Here is a 19565-nt window from a genome sequence, read left to right as displayed (position 1 = left end):
TCTCTCCATTATAAGCGGGGTCATCGCCGAACAGCCGTACACGCGCAGAGCTCTCTAATCCCGAACAGTCGCGGTCAGGGGATGGATAGCACCATGTAGAGGTTGTTGTGTAATAAAAACCACACTTCACGTAGCGGAGTGTATCATTTGTAGTGTAAGGTGTCTTGGGTGGCCTAAACAGCCCAAGGATCACCTCTACGGACACGTCCCTGCCTCCCGCCACTTGGCCGAACCCAAACCCCGAGATCCATTCCGCAAAAACTTGATAGCTTTGACGGGGAGGCAGCCGGACCGGTGTCATGATATATCTAATAATACATGATTAATTAACAAATGCACATAATTTTACATGAACTAATTATCTTTTAATTGTTATTAATTTGTTTGTGTTAAAAGAAGAATTACTGATTGAATTATATATTAGCGCATTGCCACACCCGGCCGGGCGCTGTAGTCGCCTTGGTGTTCGTCGCAGCGCACTTACACTCACTCGGCAGACATCACGCTCGGGCGTGTTCAATGCGCCTAAGAGTAAGTGTTGTTGGGACGTAACGGCCTGTGTGATCCAGAGGGAGCACCGGCGGTTGGCGTCATAGTCATAATTCAATAAAAATGATTCAATTTTATTCATAAAAGTATGCAATCATTTCATCAATGTTTTGCTATTACGTTGTCACGTTAAACTATCGTCCGACTTTACAGACAACCAATTTTTTTTTTAATCGTTTAGTTTGCGAATTCTGCATTAGCAATGAAAATTTTTAAAATTTATTTTACTTTTGATAATTGTTATAAATTTAAATCTTTTAAAATCAATATGACACCGAATGAATTCGGGGTTCTATTATGCTCCAGGCACTTAAAACGCGGATGAGTGCTTTTAGTGTTGGAAGATCGTAAACAAAAGCCGAGTAAAACAGATCTTTATTATTTGTCAATCGTATCGTAAAGTAAATAATGTCGTGTCGTAGTGTGATACGATCTTTATTTGTATAATTTGTGTGATTTGTTACTTATTAGATTCAAGACTGTTCCCAGTGTTAACTGAAATGTTTTTGAAAGGACTGAAATAAATATGACTTCTCATAAAACCGGTGGGCAAAGCGGAAGGAAAAAAGTACAGGTACGCCTAGTATTAATTTGTATAAAATAATTGAAATTATGTACGAAATTCTGTTTGGATGCCGTATTTACTAAGGTAATTTGAGAAGAAATAATTCAAAGGGAGAGCCTTCTTTTCTAAAATAATAATATATATATTTTTACTTCCTCACGTGTTTTACAATCATTCTCTAACAGGGTGTCGTGATACTTCAAGTTGTTTATCATTGGTTAACTGCTTGAACGAGCGACTGTGTTAGATACAGTAAGAATAATTTAAAATTGTGTGAACGTTTGGTAAGATTAGGTTAGCTATATTAAGATCACTTTACGATGGTAAGGATGTTTGGTTAGATAAAGTTACCTACGTTTTAAATTGGTGATTCCCAACCACTTATAGACCGTTCAAATAAATATGCAGAATTTTAAATATAAACTGACCTGACCTAACTATTTATCTATAATATAAATGTATTTTCAAGTAGTGAACTTAACCAACCATGTACGTTATTTTAAAGTGTTTTAAATGTAACTAACCTGGCCCAACCGACCAGTTTTACAATTCAATATTTGTAGTACTGTACCTATATATATATTTACTGTTTGTTCAATTCTGGAAGACCACAGCAATTGGGCATAAGCTTGGTTTGCAAGCATTTTACTCTTATTTCTCTCTCTTTTCTCCTCTGTTTCAATACACACTACCATCAATATTTTCCCCCCATTACGTTCTCCTCTCCCATCCACTTCTATGTTTTCCCTCACAACTCTATTCCCCAGTTCTCTTCATAAACCTCCCCCCCCCCACCAGTCCAACTAGCTTCTCCACCTGCTTTCTCCCTCTTGGGCTCTTCCACCATTTATTTCCATCATCAGATCTGTGGGGCTTGTAAAATATTCTCCTATTTTTATGTGTATTTAACTCCACACTACTTTCGCCTACCTATATGTTCTCCTATGTATCCCCCAAGTTCTCTCTCCAGCACTGCTGAGGCATACTCCAGCAGGGGTGCACCATGGTGCTATAGGCCTTTTCTTCTATATAGCTGCTCCCCCTCCCCATATTATTCCCAATGCCTGCTCTTCTTGACCGTCTTCTCCACTTGCTCCGCCCTTGCAGCACTGCCCTTAGGCATTTGTAGCTTTTTGCCTCACCTATCTCTTGACCCCTGAGTCGGTAGATCCTCATACTCATTTTTGGTTTCTTGGTAAATTTTACCACGGCTTTGTTTTGCCCACATTTATCTTCATATCATTCCTCTCTACCCACTCTCTCCTGTTTCAATGGTAAACTGCTGGTAAAATACTTCAAGTATTTCAACTCCCTCTTAGGAGGAAATTCTTAATTGGTAAATTATGTGACTTACTTTGTTGAGTAGTGCTTATTCTAGGGGGTGGCTGTGTATGCATGATTATATGGTAACTGTGTGAAGTCTTTTTTTTTAGTCAGCTAATTGTTGAGCCATATAAGACGCCCAAAACTTGGCTGAAGTGTAGTGTTTGCATTTTGGAAACAAGTTTTAATTTACTTTTTTTTATGAATGTTACTGTGTTTAATATTAAATATTCTAATTCATACTTGCTAACTGTAATCATGTTATCAAGCACTATTTTAAGTGTAATAGTATGGTAATGACAAGGTTAAAAAGTGATTTCAACTACATCATAGCATGCCGTCTTCTGACAATTCCTAGTTTATGAAATAATGATATACCTAAACGTATCTTTACTGAACGCTGTTGTTAATCTTGCTGCTTATGAGGATTTCCAGTATATTTGTTTATTGTATCCCTTCCTGTGAGCTTCTCGATGACTACAAACCTGCCAGGCTCGTTATTTGCTGCTGCACACGAAGCTGTTTCTGTGCTACTGCTCATGCTATGATGGCATGTAGTAGTGATAACCTCATTTTTTCATAAACCATAGTGTAACAAAAGCATGAAGGTTCAAACAAATGTAAACATATTGCATGTTCCTTATAGCATATATATAATGTAATAAAATATTGCAGGTGCAATATTTATAGATCTCAAAAAAGCATTTGCTACTGTACATCACAACGTCTTGTTACAAAAACTATAAGTAGCCTAGTATCTGTAATAAGAGGAATTGCCAAAAAAAATAGTTTGCTAGTTATCTTAGTAAAAGGAAGCACTAGGCTATGGAAGGGACAGCGAAGAGCTGGAAATTACTTATGGGTTGCCTTAGGGTTCAGTCTTAGAACCATTTTTATATTTGGTATACATTAATGAACTTTGCCACTTCATGATCTACTGTCCTTGTGTGCTGATGATGCAGGCCTTTTTTAAGTTATTCTTCTAATGCAACTTACAACTAGGTTGTGTTAAACGTTTAACGCTCCTGGGGAGGGGGAATAGAAAGAGACAGAGCGAGAGTGAATGTGTTTTGCTATTGTAAGGAACTAAGTAGAGAGTTAGAAAAAAATATAAAGATTCTGACAGTTTGTAGTATCGCCATATTTGTTTCAATTTTCAATACCCTTTTTGTATATTACAATTTTAAATGCAGAAAAAAATCATGTTTCATAGACACATAAATAGTGAGTGTGTGTCATTTCTCTATGTCCACAAGGTCTCGCCGCGTCAATTTTCACCTTGGGGCGAACCTGTCTGCTTAGTTAAATAAACAGCTTTTATCGTTGAATGATTTCATGATTTATTTTTTTAGTTTGATTTGATACAATATGATTTCACTAAAAATCAATTTCTACTCCTTCCTATTTTCATTTTCACATTACGAAGTTTCACTTCTTCCGCGCGGAGGGACTCCGCGCACTATTTTTGCATGCAATTAAAAACTATTTTTTTAATGATGCCAAAGAAGTATAACTTCTCACACGCGTACCTAAGTACACGCACCCATTTTTTGCACAGCAAACTAATATAGTCAATTATTTGAGATAAGTGTTCTGTATCATGTATCCAAGATTATCCCTTTATCCTGATGGCATGATGTTGTATGATTGATCCTGTGGTACATGATGCTTGCTGTTTAATTTAGTACATCAAAGATCCTGTATATTTAACAAAAATATTACAATACAAACAATGTTAGGCAGTAAATAAAAAGTAATTTTCAGATCTGATAATACAATCATTATTCATTGTTACATCACAATTTTTGTTGTATCCAGGATCAAAGGATAGACTTGGATACGTGATACGAAACTTTTATCTAAACAAGCTACATGACCATATCCTAAGTTACATCAAATACCATGAACTCTTTTAACTTAACAGTAGAGAAAACACCATTAATACAGAAACTAAATGTTGCTAAGTATCTAAGTTTGCTAATTGACAACAACTTAAACTGGGCTGCCGGTATAAGATCTATTAAAACTAAAATAGGTATTCCTGTTTTTTAATCTGTATCTTACACCATCTAAAATCAAGTGAACCACACTGTATCTGTAATAGTGTATAGGTATTATGCATTAATTCATCCACATCTCTAATATTTGTGCACAATATGGGGTCATGGTTCAAAGGATATGATAAATGAATTAAAAATATTACAAAAGCGAGCTATCAAGATGTTGTACAGGCTGCCCTTCACCACGTCCTATATGTACACTCTTTTTAACTGTAAAAAAACAACCAATTCACCTAGCCAGCATAATTTATATGTATTATGTGTATAAAATTATTAATAAGCTAATTCATGGTAGTACCAATTATTTAAAAAAAAAACTATTCATGTACATAACACAAGACAAGCTGGAAATATCCATTTAGTTGCTTTTAATACAGCTAAATATGGATCTTCTAATGTCACAGTCAGAATAACCAAACTTTATTTACAATAACCTGCCAAAAAATATCAAGCCATGAAACCTGTAAGTACATATCTTCAATTGTTGAAAATATGCGTATGGGAGATTATTATGACATGAATGCATAGTGATGTGTAGAACAATGTCCATTTCCAATCCAAATTCCATCATCGCCACAACTTTAGTATGAGATTAACATTTAAGTCAATTACAGGACCTACTTGATGGAGAACAACTGGAGTAGATGAATAAGCACTGCTTTATTGACTGAATTCCAGAGAAAGAAGTTATACCTATTTTGTGACAGAATTCTTGGAAAACAAGCTGTTCTTATTTTGTGTCTTTGAACTCATAACAAGCAATTTATTGACAATAGCCAAACAACTATACTTTACCTAACTTATTTCATGCTGATTTTGAGATTTATTTTTGTTGATTATACCCCACTCTCTTCCTACCAAGCCACTGTTTTTTACCAACACTGGGCTAAACAGAGCACTATCACCAGAAGTCCCCAGTAGTAGTAATTTGAGGGGAAAATTTCATGCTCCTGTTTGCCATAACCGTGAACTGTGAAATAATGTTTTTCAAATGGTGTCTCAGTGCATAGTCATACACACCATAAAATGGTCTCTGCAAGGTTCTGTTAGAATCCTTTATTTTTGTTGTATTATTCTAGGTCAGCTATTGGAATGGTTAATGCTGCATTATCATTATTCCTTTCAGAAAATATGTAATTTTTTTTATGAAAATAGTCAGGAAATGTCAAGGAAATTCTTTTGTAGATTTATCTTACGTGGACACCCTGGCTATGACTTTATGTAAGTTTTTGGACATACGCCATTGCTTAGCACATTTATGTCTGTAAAAGAAAACTACAATTAAAACCACAAATGACAAAAAACACACAAATTAAGCAAAAAAATTGCTGTTGTCAGGATTTAACACCACACAATAAAATCCTGACAACAGCAATTTTTTTTGCTTAATTAGTTTGTTTTTTGTCATGTGTGTTTTTTTTTTGTAGTTTTCTTCTACAGACATAAATGTGCTAAGCAATGGCGTATGCCCAAATACTTACGTCGAGTCATTCACTCCCGTTGCACAAATCTCTCAAAGATAACGCCCTGGCTGTGTTGGGTAGCCTCAGGAACTGGCGAGTCCCCGGCTAGCACGGTGTGCATGTGGGTTCAGGTGTCCCTGGTGGTCCGGGACGAGGTGGAGCCATGCCACCGGGCCGGGGTCAACTCCCTGCAGTTGGACGCCCAGCTGCAGCGGCTCTACTCGGCGGGCCGCGACGGCATCGTGCGCATCTGGAACTGCAAGAGCATGAAGGAGCCCTACCTGCAGTCCATGGAGCACCACACCGACTGGGTCAACGACATCGTGCTGTGCTGCGGCGGCAAGAACCGTGAGTGCTCCGTGCTCTGCCCTCGCCTCTGTCCGGCCGCCCGGGACCGAGTGCTTGTGACGACAACGGCCTAAGTCATTCCACACAAATAACGGCAATTACTGAAAATGAGAAAACATGAGCTTGGCTATTTTCAAATCCAAAGTGGTGACCGTATATATTTTATCACATTAATTTTTGCTGGAAAAAAAAAAAAACAACCTTTGTTTATAACATATTTATTTTCCTACATTACATTTAAAATAAAAACTTATGTTTATAAACATGTTTATTTTCCAACTTCACAGATTCCTACAAAAAATTACAGGAAAAAAAAGTTTGCTACTTAATGTACTTGATAGGTTTTTTTATTTGGTGACAAAATATAAACATTCAAACTATTGGGGATGCAATTTAATAATTTTTATTTCCGTTGGTGAAACATTTCTCATTCAATTTTAGTAATAAGTAAAGTTCTATCATTACCAAAACCACAAATTAATCTTATCAAAAGAAATAAACCAAATGTTGCTTTTGTTTTATAACTGTTGAGGTTATTAGAAAGGTCTCTTAATGTGTACATTTCACATAACCTACCTTTATGGTTGTGGCCAGTAATTAATTGAGGCAAGCTATTAGGCAGCATTATTACAAAGAACGTTTGTTTCTCTAGATATTTTTGTTTAAGATAATGAAACCTAACTTATTTTACAAAACATTAGCTATTTTTCTTCATAGTCGCCATACAAATTTAAACATTTGTCATAGCTTTTCTATGCCTTTTGCATACTCAGTTACCGCCAAGTTGTTGAACCAGCCATTAACATTTTCATTCAGTTCGTTGTCACTTCCATTGTGGTTCCCGGCCCTAAAATCCTTCAATTTAGGGAAAAGATGGTAATCAAGAGTTGAGTTCGGCTGTCACAACTGAAGGTCGGCCCGAGCATTCTTCATCATAAACATTTGTTCGCCTGCAATTAAACATGATGCACCATTTTTTTAACTGACACATCATTCATCACATTACCATAAATCGTGGTTATCTGTCTGTAAATTTTGATATGGCTGACATTTTTTTGCATTCTTCCTCCTTCACTCTGGTCCATTTTCTCCTCTCTCCTGCTCTCTAACCATCTGCTCTACCCACCTCCTCCCTGGTCTTCCTTAGATACTGGGGAGTATTTCAGCAATAACTGATTTTAATGTCATAAGAATGGGAAAACCATCACGTTTTGAGGTTACACACTCACAGTCTTGTGAAAAGTTATGCTACTTCTGTTGTGTTCCAGTGATATCGGCAAGCTCGGACACAACGGTGAAAGTGTGGAATGCGCACAAAGGTTTCTGCATGTCCACGCTACGCACCCACAAGGACTACGTGAAGGCTCTGGCGTATGCACGGGATCGCGAGCAAGTGGCGTCAGCAGGTTTGGACAGAGCCATCTTCTTGTGGGACGTGAACACGCTGACCGCCCTGACTGCAAGCAATAACACTGTGACAAGTGAGTACTTGTTATAGCGCTCCACAGTTGTAGCTTCAGACTAGTTGTAGTTGTAAATACCATGTTAAAACAATTGGAATGAAAATTAATAATTATTGTATCATACACTTATTAACCCTGTTAGTGCCAAAGTCCGATAAATCGGCCTTGCCTTGTTGTGCGAGAATTGCCAGGGCCGAAAAATCGGCCCGATTTTTTTTCCGTTTTCAAGACAGGTTTTTGTTACTAGTAGCGCATTCTACCTTTGTCTAATGAAGTGTCCTACTATCTAGTTCCTTTTTCTGAAAACAGGTAGCGTATGTGCCCTACTATTTAGTTCTTTTTTCTCACAACAGAGAGTATGAGTGTCATACTGCTGGACATCGCACAGCGTAAGAAACCGCGTTTTGCTGCATTTTTTATTCTAAAGAAACACTTTTCCTTTTGAAAAAAAAATTGTTTCTTTTGTAAATTCTTTATTTTAATTCTTTTATATCATGAAACTATTTTCCAGAAATTTCTACAAATGTATTTTTTTCAAAGTTATGACAACAATGGTTCATTTATGTAAACGATATATGTAACTACCAGTTTCGTGGATATTACAAATTGCGTAGGATTTTATACCGTTGGTTATTCTGCGTTGAAAATTATTATTGTAGTAGTCATAGTAAACACGTTTTCCCGCATATTTCTCAGTGGAAAGTGATGTTACTCTGTTTCAAACTAATATTACCGCGAAACTTTGTGCGATCAAGGCTTTTGTTCTCGTTTTCATAATAATGTCTCGGAAAAGAAGTTACATTGCGGGTAAAGATGACAAAGAAATGCTCGACTATTTTTATTCGCTCGATAGTGATATTTGTGAAAGTGATACAACAAGCGACAACAATACAAGTACTGATGAGGAAGAGCATTTACCATCTACTTCAAACACACTGAGACTTACTCCTGTGGCTGCGAGTAATTATATTCCAGGCAGTGCATCACTTTGTACGAATTCAGGCGATAGTTCAAGTGATTCGACGGATGAAAATGAACAGACTGACGTAAATAATATAATCTGGTCTTCTTGTGAAAACTTTTCACCACCAAAACACAACATACCCCAGTTTTTAGAAAATGCTGGACCAAAACATTTACCCCCTCGAAATTCGAAGCCCATAGCATATTTCCAGCTAATGTTTACTTTTTCCTTACTACAGCTTCTTGTAAAGGAAACCAATAGATATGCTCAGCAGTTTTTATCACAGAACAAGGGTAAATTAGGTACAGGTTCAAGAGCTATTTCTTGGAAAAGAACTTCAGTTGTTGAAATGAAAGCATTTGTAGCATGTATAATAAATATGGGCCTCATAAAAATGCCTACACTTTCCTCATATTGGTCTACTGTTCCATCTCGCAGCATGCCATGGTTTCGAAAAATGTTTTCTCGCAATAGATTTCAACTACTTCTAAAATTTTTCCACCTATCGGATAACAAAAACCTTGGTCTACCAGGCGAATCAAACTATGATCCAGAAGGAAAATTCAAGCCAATTATTGTCCACGCAAATAATGTTTTCAAGCACCACTTCACTCCATACCAAATGCTGAGCATTGATGAAAGTTTGGTCGGAACAAAGAGCCATACGTCATTACTTCAATACCTTCCCAACAAACACCACCATAGATGGGGAATAAAATTTTGGATGCTTTGTGATAGTACTGTCAATTACTGCATGGGATTTTATGTATACCGTGGTGCTAAAGATCAATTAGATAAGACTAGCATAAAACTATATGGTCTTGGGTACACTGTGATAATGAAGCTATTATCAGGTGTGAATTTACTACGAAAAGGTTATCACATTTTTGTTGATAATTTTTTTACAAGTGTACCAGTTGCACAGAAACTCTATTCTGAAGGGACTTACCTTACTGGCACTGTTAGGCGGAACAGGAAGCATCTACCAGCCGAATTACACAGGCAAAATAAATTTCACATTGGGGAGAAAAGGTATTTCAAAAGTAATGAACTGCTGTTTTTGGCATATCGCGAAAAGAAATCTCAACCAAAACCAGTAATTTTACTATCAACAAATGGAAAAACAGATGTTCAGTGTACTAAAAAACGGCACGGACTAGAGAGAGTGCGTGAAAAACCAGAAATCATTCACAAATACAATAAATACATGGGTGGTATAGACACAAGTGATATGATGCTGTATTGTTATCTCGACGAAAGAAGGTCATTGAAATACTGGAAAAAAGTATGTTTCAATATATTTGGCCGTATGGTACTCAACAGTTATATTTTGTACAAAATGAATACAGATGGTAACATTCTGACAAGATATGAGTTCGTCTCTGCTGTAGTGGACAGTCTCGGGAAAGAGTGGCTAGAACAGCAACACCAACAACCTGGTGACACTAACGAAAGTGTGGCGTCATCAGGAATTCTGAAACTGCCATTGAAGAAAGAAAAAGAATGTTGTGTTTGCAGTGTATCGAGTAAACGTCAGGGAGGAAAAAGAAAGCGTTCAAGGACAGTTTGTGCAAAATGCCATAAAGGATTGCATGGTGTTTGTTTTAGTAAACACAGCTGCTAGGACCAGTGAATATGTATTTGACTATAGTTGTGATGGATTTATCGTTGTTGTTATCATGAAATACCAATTAATTTTATATTTTTAATTGAAAAAAATGTGATAATGCAAAATGCTGATCAAACCAAGACAATATTTTTCTTCTAAAATTTGAAAGTCAGTTTCACCTAAATTTGTATAAAGGCATACAATAGCAATGCATAATTTTTTTAATTAAATCGTTTACTTTTTAAGTACATTAATAACAGACTTATAATTATTAAAAAATTATAAGGATTCAAAATACACTATATAGTTGGAGTTACGCTAAGAAAAGATTTCATTTGTATTGTCACACAGTTAGAAAAGCAATGTTTTTTTTTTTTTTTTTCAAAAAATTATTTTTAGAATAAATATTGGAAAAAATTACATTACTATTATACTATCATATAGAAAAACAATTAAATATTTTAAAAAAATTCAAACCAAAGAATATTACTGTCAAAACTTCTCCCTATCCACATTACAATCCATAAAAAATTTTTAATAATTATTTTTTTTTAATTTAAAAAACAACAAAAATAAAATAAGATGAAAATTTTTATGTTTAAACATGAGAAGTGACAGAAGAAAACATTTATCTATAAACAGTAAAAATTTCATAGTTATAACAGTAAAGGTTAAAAAGTTATTAAAATTAAACTCTAGAGATGCAATTTAGTTAAAAATGACCTGGCACTATTAGCACTACCATCCTAGCAGAGGCTGGCACTAAGAGGGTTAATTGTGTTTATAGAACTTGATTTCATCCTTTCTTGTAACATTAATAGGTTATATTCATTGAAACATTAAACAAGCAAATAATAAACTAAACAAACTTATCTGAAGTGTTTAAACAAATACTAACCTGCAATAACATAAGATAATACTAATACGCTTATATTGTAATAATTTTTTAAAGTCATAATACAAACTATCAGAACACAAACTTTAGTGTAAAGGGCAAATTTGATGAATTTGGTTGAAATTAATATAAACACTAATTGATGCATATTTGAAACTAGAAATGCATCTTTTTTGTTTTGTTTTAAAGTCTGTGCTGTATTTACATTTTAAAAATAAGTGTTTACAGCTTATGCCACCATGATGTAACGGTAAAGTGCTTCCTCATTAATTTGGCTTCACATAACTTATAGGTATGTATAACATTTTGCCAGTTTGTTATAGATGAATACAATAAATTACTACTAGTAGATAGTAAATATTATTATTTAAATTATTTAGTGACATAAAGCTGAAACAAAGTAACCAAATTTTTAAAGTAATGTAGCACATACCTTTTTTGCATGCTTGATTTTAAAACTGGTCTTGGGTCATGGGTAGGCCTGTGTGAATATAAGTTTTTTCTTTTTTAGTTTGAATAGTTGGAATGAAGATTAGAAGCCCATTAAAAATTAATTTTTTGCATATGAAAAATCTATAGGGAAAGAAAAAGTAAATGTGTAGTGTAGTGGCTTCTGGGAAATTAGACAAATAATACTAAAGTGAAAGGTTGGTTAGGTTAAGCCAGCTACAATAATAATACCTAAGATTTTGTTAAAATATTTAAATTTTGAAAGAAATATACATATAATATTTAGCTATGCAGCTAATCTAACTTAACTCTAACCAACCAACATTTTATTAAGTTCAGTTCCTATCCGGCATATATTCCAGACATGCTATTCTACATATTGATCCAGAAAATTTTCTTGAACAGCAAAATATTGTAAAATCTGAGCCATTTAATGAAAAATGTGAAAGTTCTTTTATGCTGTTTTCCCAAATTAGTGATAGAATGAGCACATATTTACTTATTTAAACCCTAGCTATTCACACGTTTTCATTGCTAATGGCAGGCAGATAAACTGTATTTGTGTTCAGCAATAAAATAAACAATATGATATCCAAAACCATTATTCCCCCCCTTATACAGCAAGTAAGCTCTACTGTGTCGCATGGTGTTAGATCGATTGTGACTATCGATTCCTATGCTGTTGAAACTATGGCATTCACTTCTTTTAATGGCTATCGCAAAGGAGTGTCGGTGTTGTGTAGTGCTGTAGTCCATGGTTGTTGACATTTATCTATTTTTTCCGTTAACTGTTTAGCGAGACAGTAGTGAAAAAAAACTTTGAATACTTGTTCCATGTTAAAAATGTGCATATTTCTCATTTTTTTGATTAAGTCTCATTAAAACATCAAAATAAGGTTATTTGTAGCACACAAATGACTTAACCTCAACAGTGAATGTTGGTGGATGACAAACTCAAGAGGTATCCTGTGACAAATATTCGTAAGCAAACAATCATTTGTTATTTTGAAGTGTTAATATTTGAGGTCGCATTGAATATCAATAATAAACTATCTGTATTAAAAAATTGGAATATTCTCACGTGCCTAGTCATGGGTATGCGGAGAAGTGAAGGGCAAGGGATTCATAGGCCATCGGAGATGATCAAGGAGCCGGAGTGGAGGGGGGGGGGGGTGGTTGCAGGGGAGGAGAGAGTTAATGCTGTTAAGGTTTCTAGGGTGTTAAAAGGAGAGCGGGCTGGGGAAGGATGGGAACTAGGTTGTGTAGAGGTGTAGAGGAGGGTACAGAGGTAATGGTGTCCATGTGTGGAAGATACAGAGAGAGTGGAGACGACCAGAAAGAGGGAGGCACTTGTTCCTGGTGAGGATAGGCCGGGAGTGTAATTGCCTGGAGGAAAAAGTGTTGAAAATGAATGTCGTGAAGGACCTGCGGAGAAAGTTTAATGTGGAGGGAGAGTGAAGTCGGAGGATGATTCCTTGTCACTGGGTGAAAGCCCAATATTAATGCAAGCAGATGTAAAAATTTAAAATGGAAGTGACACTGTAGACAAGAATAGGCTGTCCCGATACCAAATCTTTTTTAGCGGATACAGGCCGATATTGGATACCAATTCCTGTTATCAAATAAAAGCCGATATTCAGATCTCAGCTGCGTTACAAAGTATTTGCATAGGTTCTGGAGGTATTAGAAAAAATAATACTGAAGTCGTAAGTGCACAATTTTTTTAAAAATATTTTGTTTAAATATTTGAGAAAAATATCCTCTAAACATGTTCTCTATGTTCAGCCAATTCGTAAATGTGGCATTATGAATTCATAATCCTATCATATAACGCATTGATGCGCACCACCACCAAAACAGCCCAACTCACATATGCCTGACTATGAATTATAATAATTTTTCACAATACATTTGAACATACAAATATAACCACATGAAAGAATAAAATGCAAAATTTTATCATTTGTAATAAACAATTAACTCTCAATTTCATAACACGAATACTTATAAGAAAATAGAATTGCTGGCAGAATTCAAACTCCAAACAATTTACTTTCATCTTTCAAAGGATATTTTCACTGCACTTTGTAAATACTTTTGACGTGACAACGTCTAATAAATCGATGAATGCCGGCTGCACGCACGAAAAAGTGTCCCATTACACACATTGTCCCATTACGCTGTGGCCCATTACGCTCATTGTACGCTTGCACCGTATCTATCTCTCTTCCACTCGATTGGAACAACCATCGATTTGACTTTTTCGAGGCACATTAAACTTGAAACACTCCCATTTGATTCCTACTTTTCCTGTCATCGTCCTATCCTTAATAGAATAACACAAATTGGAAGAAGTTAAATAGCAAACATGTATAAAAGTTATAGTTAAAATAATCTCTTCGTTAAAGTAATAAACATATTTGAATTAATGAGTGAAAATAAAAGTAAATTTATCAATTAAATTGTAGATTTAATTTCACTCCTTCTTTGTGTCCATCCAAAATAGTGATAATTCAATAAAAATGATTCAATTTTATTCATGAAAGTATGCAATCATTTCATCAATGTTTTGTTATGACGTTGTCACGTTAAACTATCGTCCGTAAACCGACTTTACAGACAACCAATTTTTTAAATATAATATGTGCAGAATAGTTATTACATTTTACTATCTTGTTTCAGCGTCGTCCTTGAATGGCAACAAAGACTCGATATACAGCCTAGCCATGAACCCGTCTGGCACGGTGATAGTGAGTGGCAGCACGGAGAAGGTGCTGAGAGTGTGGGACCCGAGAACCTGTGCTAAGCAGATGAAATTGAAAGGTGAGTGTTCGTCCAGACTTCACTCTAAATGTTGCATGCATAATACCCAGTAATACTAAAATGCCAGTGTATGATTTTGGATGTAGTGAAAAGAGTGAGTTTGCGATGGAATCATTATTCAGAGGCTTTGATTTAATGATTTTTTTTTTAGTGTTGCCTTCATGAAAAGCATTTGAGAGCGCCGGTAACTTGCAGTGTCTGCAGAAAGGCAAAAGTACTTAGCTGTCTTGCTGTTTCAGATGGTGGTATTTATCTCTCAAACTTGCGAATGGAAACTATAGTCCTACGGGAGTTGCAAAAAGTCATGCTCCAAATCCAAGGCTTGTTTACTGATCATTTAAATACAGCTTGCGTGTTTGTGAGTGTGAATGTACGTTGATCTGGAAATATGTTATGATTTAAGGTCCAGTCACTTGTCACTTCCAGTCGCTCTGGGGCTATTGAGTAAACTACACTTAGTTATATAGTAGATTATTTGAGTTTATAAGTTTTAACTTAATTACATATTGACTTTATTATAGTTTATAAGTTTTAATGTAATTACTTATTGACTGTTTTTCAACTTACAGATATACACTATTGCAGAGTCTTTGTCAGTCAGAAAACTAAGATTAAAACTGAAAAATATTTTAAATATGTAGTGAATATGTAAAAAAAAAACACAGAAAAGAAGTCAGTATTAGCTATATTATCAAACAAAAATAAGTAAGGTATTAAGTCATTAATTAGTCTTACAAGGCAAACAACTGAAAAAGTGAAACAAGAACATACATAATAACTGACAACAGGCAAACAGTTCTGCATGACTCAACAAACACAGCCACATGAGTACAGTGGGAAAAAATTAATGTATGTAATAGTTTTTAATGCTAGTTATATTAATAAGATTTTGTATCAACTCTGACTGTTTTTTCTTCTTCAAGTTTATGTACAATTACTCTTCTTACAATTGCTATGTTAAGTCACATTTAACAGCTGTGTTTCAAAATTATTTGATAAAAGTTTTTCTATAACATATAATACTGGTTTGCCAAGGTGATCTGCCAGTAGCAGTCAAAACAAGCACTTGAAACAAGTAGAGGTGCTATAGTCAAAGTAAATTTTGATGTTAGGTAAATCCATTGAATTTTAAGTGCATCAAGGCCTTTTGGAACTGAAGAAATTTTTTTTAGAATTTAACGAAAATTTAAAAACTGGAAAAATGCAACAATTAATACAAAATTATAGGTAAGAGAAAAAATTAAAGACGTGTCTTCAGTCACTGTTATGTATAAGGCACTGTCTCACTAACAGCAATGAACGCTAGTGGCAAGTACTGGAAACTCTTAAGCTTTGCATATGGTAGATAGTCGGATGCATCTACGGAGGTTAGTACAGTAAACTTCAGATATTCCAGATCAACAGACGGTATACACCTTTATCGATCTGCGCTAAGTTGTAGAGAAAATACGTGTCCAAGATGGTGATTGGCTGCAAATATTTTTCAGCAGAAACATAAGGATGAACATTTCAGTGCAAACATAGACCAAATATAATTAGTCTATCAACCTAAGTACCTAACTAAAAATATATATTGTTACGAGCGCGCTTGGCTGCAGTGCTTGGCGTCGCCGCACTCGTTCGGCCTGTCTGCGCCCCCTTCCACCCGCATCCTCTCCCTGGTATCTCGTGTCATACTATCTCGCTACATCCTGACCGTCGCAGCGCGCACCTGCCTCAGATCGGGTTACTTAAAAGAGGCCGCACTGCGGAATAAAAGGACTCAGACGCCTTTATCGGCGTTCTTAGAGCAGCCACCGCGTCCTTCGAGGACTCACGATGCGTTTCTGGGCATTTCGACGGCGAAGGTCGCGAGATATCTCGGAGACATGCCCGATTGTTCTGGATGGGAACCCAAGGGCTATTTAAGGAGGTTGGGCCGACCTTCGAGTCAGTCAGAGAGGGAGACTGAGTGAGTTCTCCCGCGGCGGAGATCCGGGCGATAGTGCCGCGGGTGCGGCAGAGTGGCGAAGTCCTTGGACGAAGGTTCCAGGGCAGTCAGTCAGTCAGTCGGTGACTGAGTGAGTTCTCCCGCGGCGGAGTTTCCGGGCGATAGTGCCGCAGGTGCGGCAGAGTGGCGAAGTCCTTGGACGAAGGTTCCAGGGCAGTGAGTGAGTAAGTTCAGTGGAGTCGGGAGTTTTCCCGCGGCGGAGTTTCCGGGCGATAGAGTCGCGGGCGCGGCGGAGTCAGTGAAGTTCCGAGTGAGGCGTCGTGTGGGATCTCGGCGAAGGGTGTGACGGCGGCGGCGGAGTGCGGCGACGGAGTCCCGCGGCGGAGACCCACGAGGGGTGCTGCGGTCAGAGTTGCGCCGGAAGTGCGGCCCAGCGAGGTGTGTGAAACGAGTGACTGGGGAATTGGCATTTCTTTAAGTGTAGTTAATTATTTGCCAATTTAGAAGATTATTTGTAAGTGACAAGTAGTGGTAATAAATAAAACTGTGTGTGTGAAATAAAATCTATTAATTGGGCTATCCTTTACGAACCCGCAGGTAAATCGTAACAATATATATATTTGTAGGAGGGGTCCGGGCTATGGACGGACCTACCTGCATTTCAGGCCGAAGCCAATTGGTCTAGTAATGCTGGTTTTTTTTTTTGACCGTAGCTAAAACATTATAGCTTAAGTTTGCTTAGTTGGCTTAAGTTCGTACATTCCTAGGTGATGTCTGAATCAGGCTTTCCGGACTGTTGAATTCTGAACTGTCTGAATTCTACTGAATGAGACTTTAATTTCAACTTGTGGTTATTCATTAAAAAAAAAATTAATAAAGGTGTTGGTACATTAATGTCCAAATTATATGCTATTTTTCAAATAAACTTACCGTGTTTTCTCGCGTAATTGTCGCACATTTTATTCTAAAATCAAGTTTGAAAAGTAGGGGTACAACAATTATGTGAGAATTTTTTTTTTTGATAAAGTTATTTATGAAAACAAAACCAATTCATGGAAAGTACGTTTATTTAAAAAGTGAAGTTTAACGGAGCACGCCAAACAATTTAAATTAATAAGTTCTGCAACAAAAAACTGTCTTAACTTTAAATAGAAAAACCAAAACTCTGACGCGAACGCAAGCCACTTGAATCTGTGACGTGAACTAATGTGTCGTAGTACATACTTGCCACGAAAGAGTGCGGGCTATCAAATGTAGTTAACTCGGCTGTTGACAGAGAGCACGCGTTGCATGAATCGGCGAGATATCGATATTCGACTACGTGTACGTGCTCTATCCGGGAAGCAACATAACTAAACACGAACAATACCAACTAGCGCTTTCGACATTATTGTAAATGGTACATACAATGCAAACGAATAGATAAAGGTAATAACGTTTAAAAAGTCCTTAAAAGAAAAATTTACAAGTCAGACAACTTCGTATTTCCATTAATTAAATAAGTACAGTGGAACCTCGTTACTATGAGAGCTGACGATGGCGGCAAAATTTCTCGTAACGAGTACTTGTTATAACTGAATATAAAAAATTAAAGTCAAGTTAGATTCTGGACCGTAATGCAGTCTTTAATTTCAAACCCTAACTATAAAAACTGTGCACTATAGTGAAAAAAACGTGTTGAATAAATGTTGTAGCAAATTAAATTACGAATAGAAAATGTCTCTATGGAATTTTTTGTATCTACAACTGTTTTTGATTTAATCGCGAATGAAATGGCCTGATACAAAGACCGACGCCGCCGTTCATGTCCACGAAGGGAGGGCATGTAAAGCAGTGGGGAAAAAAAAGGAGCGAAGGAAGAAAGGAAGGGTGTTAGCTGGTCTATTTTTAGATTTACCCCTCCGCCGACTTAGGAGAGGAAGCAACTGGCGGTCAACAGACAGAGAGGGGGAGGGAAAGAAAGAGAGAGTGCATGTTGTTTGTCACTAGTCCTTCCTCTCCTGATCATTGCGTTACTTACTCTATGGCTTATACCTTCTAAGGACTCAGTCCGTCTGGCACCCGCGTAACCACGCAGCTGTGTTTACTGCGTGAACATTATTTTTTCAACTGACGGTGTTTTTCCTATTTTGAAGTTGCCATTCAAATCACTCGTACTTACGAAAGGGCCAACAAGGGCGCACTCGTATTAACTGGTTTAATTTGGTATGATTTACGTAGTCAAACTGACAGTGCATTACAAAAGTGTCGTAAAAACGAAGGTCTCGTAGTATTCCGTACTCGTAATAATGAGGTTCCACTGTAAGTGGTAATGTCCGAATAAATATTAGATTTCTACTTTAAAATACATTGTTTTATACGGAAAAGATACCTACACAAAGCGCTTGGCATCAAATAGTAGGACCAAAAACAACATGCGACATTTACGCATGAAGTTATTTTTATCCCAATTTTGACGGCCTAAAATATAGGTGCGACGATTACACGATAAAAGAGGGTAATTAGAAATTATATATGTTTATAAATGCCAGTATATGTTTTGGAAACACTCATAACATTGAATGATTTTGATAGAACCCAGGTTGGAATCCAGGTCAGCCATCCTGCTTTTGGTTTTACACAGTTTCTGAAGACACTCCATGCAAATATTGAGATGATTAAGGCCATGTTTAATTCCTTCCCCAAGTTACTTAACTTGTATGGTGTGTGTCCATCTCTAATTACCTCATTGTCAATCAACCTACAACCAAAATTAAAAAAAAAAGCTACTAACCTAATGATGATAAAGGGTTGTGATTGCTCAATTCCCAGGTAGCGACTTGGGGCAGAAGTGCACTGTGCCGGATTTCTACCATTGTTTTGAGCAGTACTCATACATGTTGCATCTGAGCTGGGGCCAAAGTATTCAGTAGTAAGATAAATTACTTGCCTACCAACAAGACCATCTGGGTTCTGCTCCTGGAACGGAGGTTTTTTTTTGCAATTAGGAAACGTGGCAGATGTTGCTGTGAACCTGTGTGAAGTACTTACGTTCCCCCCTCCTGTACTAATTTTGTTAATTCTCTAGTCTCATCTCATCATCCTTCATTATCTCTAACGACTCAATGTCGACAAAGTATTTAG

At 36.5% G+C, this 19565-nt stretch overlaps 1 protein-coding gene across 2 annotated transcripts in view; it reads left to right on the top strand.

Annotated features, from left to right (window-relative positions):
- The first annotated feature begins 866 nt into the window (after positions 1–866).
- LOC134542684 (WD repeat-containing protein 48) overlaps positions 867–19565 on the top strand; it is a 51593-nt gene continuing 32894 nt past the window's right edge. For both annotated transcript variants that reach the window (XM_063387139.1, XM_063387138.1), the window contains exons 1-4: positions 867–1123; positions 6092–6308; positions 7577–7789; positions 14372–14512. In XM_063387139.1, the coding sequence (XP_063243209.1) occupies positions 1076–1123; positions 6092–6308; positions 7577–7789; positions 14372–14512 (619 nt within the window). In that variant the 5' untranslated portion in view covers positions 867–1075. The remainder of the gene's footprint in view (positions 1124–6091; positions 6309–7576; positions 7790–14371; positions 14513–19565) is intronic.

Source organism: Bacillus rossius (assembly GCF_032445375.1).
Source record: "Bacillus rossius redtenbacheri isolate Brsri chromosome 9 unlocalized genomic scaffold, Brsri_v3 Brsri_v3_scf9_1, whole genome shotgun sequence".
NCBI classification, from domain to species: Eukaryota; Metazoa; Arthropoda; class Insecta; order Phasmatodea; family Bacillidae; genus Bacillus; species Bacillus rossius.
Note: the sequence above shows the minus strand (reverse complement) of the source record. Positions and strands in the feature narration are given on the sequence as shown.